At 47.7% G+C, this 10103-nt stretch overlaps 1 protein-coding gene across 2 annotated transcripts in view; it reads right to left on the reverse strand.

The window, feature by feature from the left end:
- The window catches only part of Traf4 (TNF receptor associated factor 4), a 68665-nt gene extending 63211 nt beyond the window's left edge, over window positions 1-5454 (reverse strand). For both annotated transcript variants that reach the window (XM_084598485.1, XM_084598486.1), the window contains exon 1: window positions 5156-5454. In XM_084598485.1, coding sequence (XP_084454611.1) covers window positions 5156-5269 — 114 coding nt within the window. In that variant the 5' untranslated portion in view covers window positions 5270-5454. The remainder of the gene's footprint in view (window positions 1-5155) is intronic.
- Between the last annotated feature and the right edge of the window lie 4649 nt (window positions 5455-10103).

The following is a 10103-nucleotide window of genomic DNA, read 5'->3' on the forward strand; positions in this document are numbered from 1 at the left end:
AAGAAAATACGACGACGCACGTCGTTGATAGACTGCCAGTTCCAGAGACGGTGAAGGCTGCCATAAACTGCAGCAGCGCAAGACTAATAGACCATTTGCGGAAAAGCGAGCGCCACCTGTCGTCCAAAATGGGAAGCTTCGCCGGCACTTTTGGTTGGAAAGGGCTTCTCGAACTGGCATGCGCAAGGCAGCGTTCGGCGTTTCGCGAGCGCTTAAATTGTTGTTTTAGTGTTGCTCTTTTGCTGAAAACGTGCATATGCTGAAGAAATAGGATGACATAGAAGAAGAACGATGTAGAGCGCCGACGTTTTGGGTTTTAGCCAGAATAATGACCAGGTATGAGCAATACGTGCAGTTTGCGTCCTCAACTGTTCGCCAGGCGCATCGTTGCCGATGCTTAAAGGAGGAAGGCCATGTCAGGAACTTGAATCTTCATACCACTAATCAGTATTGATGAGAGTGAGCACCATCCATGAAGACCGCAGTGTTTATGCGACAATGCCATGGTTCGCTGTTGATTCGGGCCACATCGTTTGAACTCACTGCGATTGCATTGCGGGGTGAGATATTTTGCTTAGAAAGATGTGTATCTCTCTTGTGCAGAATGCTGACACACAAAATGAACGTGTATTGCATGGACGCTAATGGGCCGACGAGTGTTACAGTGACTTGGGATGCACTATTTTGTAACACGCGCAAATGTTCGTCTGGGTTTTTTTATGTAGGGCAACAGTTCCTGCTGATTTCGTCCCTGCAGCTTCTGATGTAGGCCAGGCTTTACTGATTAGTAAACGACTCGTATTTTCTCAACCACACTCGCGCTCATACGCGAGAGCTTCGCTTACTGACGGACCGCTTCCTGCGTAGGCTGCACTCTGCCGTGCTAGCTGTTCAGATATAGCGCACCTTGCTATTGTATTTTGGATTTTCGGTGGATGTTCATACAAGTATATAAAATTCATTTCCCACCGAATCTGTCGATGCAAGAACTCTTATAAAACCAATACGTGTTCATTTGGCAGCAAGCGCCAAATACAGCAAGAACGCCCAGCTACTACTGAACGGGCCGGTTGGGCACAACCGACCCCACGGCTTCGTCTTTCGCGCCTTGTATGTCGTCGTGGTCCTCGTTATATATACGTACAAGTGTCGCTGTTGCATGGCACAGGCTTAGCTTAGATAGAAAGCGTTCCAGTCAAATGGCTGTCTTTAGACTGCATGCAATAGTGAACAATGCTGCGTTTCTTTACTTATTGAAGGCTCAGCGAAACCTGTCAGCATGTAGCAGGGCTGCTGTTGAGTGTTTCTGTGAGGGCACTAGGATGCTTCTTCTTGCACGGGCGTACTCTGCAAGTCGATAGTTCTTGATAAGGTATAGAACTCACTCCAGCAAAGCTCTACACTACCTTGTCTCAAGGCAGAGATGGCCCCTTTTCAGTAAATGGTGTGGCTGTAGAAGGAAACAAAACTCATAACAATAGATTACGGCACCGACATAAAAAAAAAAAAAAAAAAAAAAACGGGGGAGAACAAAATCGCCTCCGCAAAGCAGCAGCGGAAGAGGACACCGAGCACACTACTTCGTTAGCAGACGACGCGCGCTCGGGGACCAGTTATGAAATATCCAGACAGCCTTTTTTCACGTGTCCGACTTTTTTTTTAAATGCGTGATAAGTTTTCCCGAGCCACGGGCACACACATACGGCGAAAGCGAGACAAGCAACTCAAATCATCCACCGCTCTACAGCGCGAGAATGCGCAGCTAGGCAGCGCTGGCGCGTCATGTTTTCCAACCAAAACCAAATCGCCCGCAGAGGGCGCTAGTTGCGCCTTTGTCGCGCATGCGCAGGAGCTTTTCCGCAAATGGTCCATTGGAAATCACTATAGTATTTGTATTACAGTGCAGTCAGATGAACTGACGATGATAACTATAAACAGCAACAGTAGGTAGATGCCAGTCATGGGCCATAGCCGCGGGCACTATTATATAAACTAGTTCCTTTCGTCCAGCGTGGGAAGCATAAGCAAAAGAATGAATTGCTGGCGACAGTTTCTCGTGAGGCCGTATTCCGACAGCTTCCATTTTCCGTTTCATTTGGTCGGACGTTGGCACGACGGCAAAACCGGACGAAAGCAGCGAACGACCAGCCACAGAACTCACAAGATACACGGGCTAAACACTGGCTGATTCATACAGCCAATGTTAAGGTGGGGTCACTAATGGGCCGATCACTTCCCGCAGACACTTGAAAGCCGCCTCTTTTGTCACCCAACCAATGCCAGATGATAAAATGGATCGGATACGGAAAAATGGAAGTGTATGGAACACGTCCTTTGATCTTGATAAAGAGTTCAAAACACGAATCAAAAACAGCGGAGTTACGGTTTCGTTTCTCGTACCCTTTAGGGTGGTTTAGACTTCGTGCAGTGGCAATTGAAGTAACCCCCCCCCCCCCCCCCCCCCCCCCCTCCCCGGCGTCCTCTCTCCGTTTCGTTCGTTTACATCTGTTTTCATTTTCCAGGGGAAAAAAAAAAAAAGCTGGAAGGAAATGTGCTGAAACAGCGTGCCGAGGCCCTACTAACCACTACCGTATCCCGCGGAATGCACACTTCCGGCAGCCGTGCATGTGACGGGCGGGCGCACTCGACCAACATCTCGGCTCCCTCTTCTTGAGCATGACGACCAGTCTTGAGAACGCAACAGTGGCATAAGGGCGCGGCGCCGATAGCCGGCGAACGGGAAGTGCAGGACCCCGAAACCATATAAACAAGTCGTGGGGCTGCCGAACTCTGATGCTCCCGCTGCCGCACACGCACAGGGAGGCGGCGCGTGCCCGCATATGCCCACATGGATGGATGAATGTGCGTACAACACACGCGCGTGAAGCAAGCACAGAAGCGAGCTAGTGCACGGCATGGGAGACCGCCGCACCCTCTCTTCTTCCTGTGGGCGAAACAACCCGCCGCCGCAGCAGCTGGGTGTATATGCATACGTTCAGACGCTGTTCTACTCTCCTTCCTTTCGAACCTCCCCTCGAGCTTTTCTTTTTTTTTTTCTTTCATGATCGACCCAGGACATCGGTCATAAATTTCCTTCCAAGCTGCTTGGTGCATAAACAGTTACGCGCATGCGCATGCCCCGCCACGTGCAATGAGGAGAATGCCACGGTGACAGACGGCCACGAAGAGCCTGCATATGTTTTGGCAATAAGAGGCGAATGAAAGCGCGAGTGACGAAAACCGCGCCAAGCCTGTTTCTTTTTTCCTCCGTCCCTTAAGCAGCCTGGTTAGCGCGTCGCTGGTGTATATAAAACATCCGCGTAGTTTTTGCGTCCCCATGTGTGTTTGGAGACGAGCTGAACGATCACGGGTGCCTGGTGGAGGGATATGTATATGTATGTGCGACTTGTGGAGAGTTAATCGATGCCGGATGAGAAGTTCCCAGGCGGGGACTAACGATGCCACCATCTGCACAGAGACCATGGGTTGTCAACTGCGTGCCGCGCAGATTGATTGGCCGTGGGAACTTTGTAAACAAGTCCGTTGAAATTGCATATGCTTATGTTTACAACGTCTTATATGCGGTGGTGTCATATTACGGTGCTGTAGTACTCAGTCAGCGATTGAATATAGCCCAGCGATGTCTGCCGTTTGCATTTCAACGCGACAACGTCAAATACCCCGTCCATCAACATTGTAGAACGGCAAACAGTCGAGGGAAAAAGACAACAACGGAAATGACTCCGAAAAGTGGGCAGTTACTATCTTTAACATATGTGCACAGGTCAAAAGTAAACCAAAGCTAAAAAAATAATCAATCATCGTTTTGTGCAAACTATCGTAACACTAACGGCAAGGTCGGCGTGCTTGCCTCGACATGCCCATTGGAAACGCAGGGTGAAGCAAAACTGCTTTTACAGAGGCAGATAACTTCTCAGGCGCCTTCACAAATGTCTTCAAGAACGCCTTCATAACATTGGCACTGAATGGCAAGTTCCTTCGGCACGGTGCTTCAAATAGAGCGCACCTTAGAGTAGCCAACGGTCAATGGCCATTACCTCCGCTGCAGCGAGTGGAGGGAAACAGTCAGGAGCAAGTCAAGACTTGTCTGAGCATGACATGCGTTCTCTTGCCTGGGGTTCTGCAGCTTCCGACTCCATAAATGAGCTAAGACCATTGCAGTTAGGAAGCCGATATTAGGAAGTGTTTTGACATCCCAAGCCGGCTCTGAAAGTAATGGGTATTGCGAGGGTTCGACGGGCCGCTGACGAGAGCACATGACTGATTGCCAAGCCCGTCTCTTTCGGCGCGCTGGAGGTAGAAAACCATGTGACGTCTTCGAGGCACTTGGAGTTGAAAGTGTGATAGACGTTTACTGCTGCTCAGTTGGAAAAACTGCGTGGCATTCACGCTTCTATTTTTCACACTTCTCTAGTCTACTTTTGTTATAAAATATTTGAGTTGTTTCATCAGCTACACTAGCGTCCGGTACCATAAGCGAGATTTCTGCTTGAAATCCGTACACAACATGAACTAAACAAGAAAATAATGGAAAATAGCAAGGCTATTGTTGAAATAAATGAAGGCCCTTACATGATCAACGTGAAGGCGGATGGGTTCGCATAGCTAACTACGTTTGTAACATTCATGATGTAGAAACGCGAAGGCATGTTAGCAGCGCGAAGTACGAACTTCAGCGAGTACCAGTCAGAAGATATGAAATGAAACTCAGCGCAAGGCTCAAGCACATTTATATCTAAGGCAAATTAAAAGGAAGTAACTTATTCTAAATTAGCTTAATCTACTTTTTGTTTGCAACACGTAAGTCATGCTATAACTCAGTCGGAGATAAAAATACACGTAAAATATCGTGGCTATTAGTAATAACGTTTCATACGCCCTATAACGAGAACTAAGAAGCGTTCACTCGTTAGGTACGCACTCTTTTTAAATTGTCAACATTGTAATCAACTCATTGCATTACTAGTAACACCAGCTAAGAGCTATGCACATGGTACTTGTTACCTGTGCTAGCTACATCGTGTAAGCAGATTCCGTTCCTGACATAGGAGTGTTTTTGAGGCGGTTAGTGACGCGAACTGCGCTTAGCAGTAGCTATGTCACGATTCAACTACGTCCAGGACAAGGGTCTCACCTGCATCCGCTCGGAACCGAAGGCCTTGCACACAGGACACCTCTTGGCAGCCGGCGGCCTGGCCGGCAGGATGAGCTGGTCGTCCAGCATGGGACCCCTACGCGACGGCATCATGGGACAGGGACGCAGAGTCGCGCGAGGATCTGTCGTGGCAGCACCACAGTGTCAGCAATGGTAGTCCTCTCGCGGCAAGCACGGCCAGAGCGGAACAGAGCACAAGATCCTCGCCGAAGAGAAGGCGCGGCGCAACGCCTCAAAAGTTCCAGGAGCACTGCGGTGGGCGACCCGTGGCACACGGCATCAACGGAACATCTGCCGTCGTCGGAGGAGCGGCGGCAGACCTCGGGATAGGTGGGGAGGGCGAGCAGCGACCGACGGGCGACGAGTCGCCGGGCGACCTTTCCTCCTTCCCCTCTGTGTCGATTCACTCTCCAGCAGCTCTTCCGACAACACCCCTCTTATTCTCCCCCTTCGCTCTCCCCTCTTCCTCCCCGACGAGCGTCGGTTGCCTTGGTCGAAGTGGTGGCGGCACACCACGCAGCTGGAAGAGCGAGCGATTGTTGTGGTGCGCGACCCGCCCTTCGCCTCGGGCGAAATGGAGAAGCAGGAGGCTCCGTTATAGCGAAGTGGACGTTTTGTGAATTTTCGTTTCGTTTCGCGCTTTCATTCGCGATTGCGATGGCGCACAGTGCCATCGCAACGTTTGAACATTTGAACTAGGGTGTAATGACCTGAACGCGCGAATGGTAGTTTTAGAACGTCGATGTGGACAAGCAGTTCTAGAAGAGATAAAAAAGAAAAAGAAACGTGTGGCAAGCGCTCAGATGGTCTGATGTGAGGAATTGGGTAAACAGAATGCGCTTTAAGATAGTGGCTTTCCATTTGATGCCTTTCCCTTTTGCCGCATACCATTGCCTGAAAGTTGTGCCAGTTAATTTTGCTTTTCTTTGGCTGACTTCAAGGATCCCATGAAAAGCTATTTACAAAAATTACAAAACAGGCACGAGCAATATGGTCTCATGAGTCCTCTCCTCAATAATAATAAAAAAATATATATTTAAGCTTTCTTCATTAGCACCGATCTTATTGGCAATCAAAAATGATGTTTTTCCTATCCCCTCAAGTCTGTAAACGCCGGCTCAGGAGAAAAATAAAGAGAACAAGTCGCCACGGCGCCCCACCCCGCCCCGTCCTGCCCGCGTCACTTAGGAGCATCCAATGAATGGACGCACCCAGCAATTGCCCCGATCTCGTCATCGGAAAGGTTCGCACGCGAGGATGTGTCGCCCAAATCGGTGGCGAGTGTCCACCAGGAGCACTTAAATTTATTCCGCACAAAACTTTTACATTTTACTCGAATGCCCCCAAAGACTACCTCTGTGGATTTCTTGCGTTAGAATATTCCCTCAAGTACCGTTTCAAGAGATCTATAAGGTTTGCCATTGATTTAATGGTATACATTTGCTGCATTTACACTTCGACTCACTTTGACTGGCTTTATGGCTCACCAGTGAGTTTCTTATGCTTTTACTGTTGTCTAATGATGTACATTTCGCTTAGCTGGCGCGGTGTGTTGCAACAGCCGATGACGGTCGCTCGCTTTTGCCTCTGCTTTCCCTCTCTCCGCTCTTCCCGCTCGTCCGAAGGGCTTCACTCAACTCAAATTCCTTCCCCATCTCTCTCTCTCTCTCTCTCTCTCTCTCTCTCTCTCTCTCTCTCTCTCCTGTTCTTCGGCTGCAGATTTTCAGGTCTTGCCATTAGATATTTTTTCGCTTGGTTCGATGCAAGCGTTGGAGGCTTCACTCAGTGAGCATGCAGACACACCCCAGCATTTTCGCACTGCTCACGAAGTTTCACATACAGACCCGAAATGTCGATTCTAGACAGCTGCGAATATGCATTATTACCGAGTGCTCTTTTGATTGGTTAGGTTACCGCGCGGAGCGCGTCTCATTTCCTCTCAATCATTTTTACAGGAGCTTCCATAGGTGTCCGTGTCTTCAAACAAGATTCTATCTTTCTCTACTACTTTTTTCTCTTTCCTCCAACCATATGCAGCACTCTACGTTAAGTTAAACCCCGGTTGACTTGATCAGGATAGATAGTGCAAGTGTGAAAGCTGGTTTGTGCGATTGATCATTAAAATAAATGTTGGAGGCGCCAGTTAGGGCCGAGAGGTGGATAGATTACGGATGTCTGTCACTGCTGAAGATGTCCAGGTATTTTTTTTCCTCTATTTTGAGAAACGCGCTTCAGACTAGAAAATATAATGCTGATCCGCAGGTATTTGGTAAAGTCTATTTAACGCAAACTACGAGCGCTGGGGCTGACGTGCACTCATTGCATTACTCATATCTGCGGGCTCAGAATACGTCTCCGAAATCTCCGGCCGATACAAGAATCATATCGTCCTGTGCAAGCGTTTCTGCAGCTATGTCACAGCAACAAACAATTAAGCAAACAAAACGGTAGGACGCAGGTTAACATACTGACGATGTGAATAAGAGAGCAAGAAAAGCTAAATTTTTGTCAAAGTAGTGTACGACTCCCTTCGAAGAAAACAACGACCGGTATGATGAAGACGTGGATGTACTTTCCGGATCCACTTCCGCCTTGCATCAGAGTGCAAGTCATTTTCGTGTTCTAGTTTGTGCACTGTTGTCAAAGGAGTTATGCTAAACACAGCCACCTCTAAACTTAATTTGCCGGACTCCAGAGCAGTTGTTTATATCCTTCATGATGTGTTTGGTCTTATGAATTATCTATTTTACTCGTTTGCATAGGTATACATCTTCTATACAACTTGTAAAGCTTTCCCCGACCGGCTGCGACCGTTCACGCAAGCTTCATTTGGACCGGAGTTTCTTGACAGCCAAGCGACCGAAGACTTGAGAAGATCGTTTTGAAGGCCGAGCAGTAATTAAGTTCTGATGCCATGACATAGCCGCGCCGGTGAGATAAAAAAAAAAAAAAAAAAAAAAAAAAAACGGTGTTATCATCCCATTAGTTGGGCCCAACATTTTGTGAGGTGTGAGCCAGTCTTCAACACTACGCTCATGCGTCCCGCTTAACACAGCTAGCAGCCGTGTTCTATCGAAGGAACCGAGCTGGCACAGATGATATCGGACCCACCTGCACTGCTTGATGTCGGACATCTTTAGTCTTCTCAGCTGTCGGGTAAGTGCGACTAGCTGTATAGTCGTTGTTTAATCAAGCGCATCCAGCAAATTTGGTTTCTAAAAACGAGCTTGCAAATCTGGAATCGTGGCTAGGGTGGCTGAATCTGTCCGGTGAGAGCACATGTGAAACGCTGAGCACTTGAGGCGATGGCAGGACCGCTGAAGAGAGTGTTCATCTCCGTAGTATATAAGAGAAATGCGCAACAACTTAAACAGGACACAGGAAGAAACACACACAACAGTTCACGAGCGCAACAAACAGTTGGTAGTTGCGCTCGTGAACTGTTGTGTGTGTTTCTTCCTGTGTCCTGTTTAAGTTGTTGCGCATTTCTCTTATATACTATGCAGAACCAACTAGCCCGACAACACGCTCTTCATCTCCGTCTTTACAAAATAAATAATATAAAGAAATCACAAGATGATGGGATCCATATGCAGGTGCAAAGGCAAAAATTGAAAATACAAGGCTTGAGTGCCCTGCATTCAAAGATCATAGGGATGTCATACCAACTAGCCTCATTCGCTGGCTTCCTAAATTTGTATCATAACATTCATTCTGTGATCCCACGCTTCGCTCTTTGTTGCAAGTCGTTCACCGGTATTTGATCACAATTTCTTTCCAGTAAAATATTCTGCTTGCATTGCTTGGCTTGTATTTTCTCCCAACTTTTACAGCTTTCTTTCAGCAACGTGAATCAACGTTTGTTTTCTGTTGCTTAAAAATGTATAAAACCTTTACTCACAAGTACCAAGCTACAAACCTCCGTATAATCAACCCCAATTAAGTCTACATTGGCCTTCGGTCTTGTAAGTATGGAAACCGAATCATCAGGCACAAGTGGCAACTGGTTTGAAGATGTTGATATATCATCAAGAGTTCAGTACGAGTATAATAGAAGTAGTGATTTATTAAAACCAAACAATAAAACAGGAAAGAAAGATGCCCGCCGCGCGTTTCGCGATGAATTTTCCCGGCAATACCTCACCCTCCACTGCCCACCAACCGTGCGGCACGTTTCATTTTTTTTTTTTCTTTGGTCGTGTTACCGCGCAGTGGAGTGAAACAAGGAGGAAAGGTGAGAGGGCCGGGAAGAGGTAGGCGGCCTGATGATCCCGCCTTCTTCGATCAACCGACAGGGGGGCGCCAGGGCCATGACTCACCCGCCACCGTGGCGGCAGATCGCCCGGTAAACGGAGGGGCAATTACCCTAGTGTCAGCCTCTCTCGATCGTTCCAGCAACCGAAGTGATAGCCCCGTAGCATGCGCTACCTGCACTCTCTGCAAGCGTGTGCGCACTCGTTTTCTAAATCATATAATAAAGCGCAAAAAAATGAGCAGCAATATGTGTTTTGAAGGCAGTTTTTTGTTTGTTTGTTTTTTTCAAAGAGAAAAGGGCTGTTAACGCACTTACATTGTCAGAATTTCCGCCCTTCTCCAGCGCGAAAAAATGACCGCGATAGCTATTATGTTCTCTCTGCTGTTCATACTGCATGGTACCGTTGTAACAGACGTCTCTGAGAATACTGATTTGGTACAAACATGTGCACTAATAAGAAGTTTGCAATTGCCTAACCTTCCCCGAGGTCAAAGAGGTGAATGTTTTTCCTTTTTACATTTTCCCTTACGCCCTGATGCAATAAACAACATTATATTAAAAAAAAGCGTATCTTAATTGATCCCATAGCTTATAGATAAGTGCCCCCTCTCGTATATGCCTATCTTTGTGCCCGGCCAATTGGGTAACACTGCCCCTGTGAGTGGACGAATG

The sequence above is a fragment of the Amblyomma maculatum genome, chromosome 3, assembly GCF_055883805.1.
Source record: "Amblyomma maculatum isolate TAMU_Amacu chromosome 3, ASM5588380v1, whole genome shotgun sequence".
Classification (NCBI taxonomy): domain Eukaryota; kingdom Metazoa; phylum Arthropoda; class Arachnida; order Ixodida; family Ixodidae; genus Amblyomma; species Amblyomma maculatum.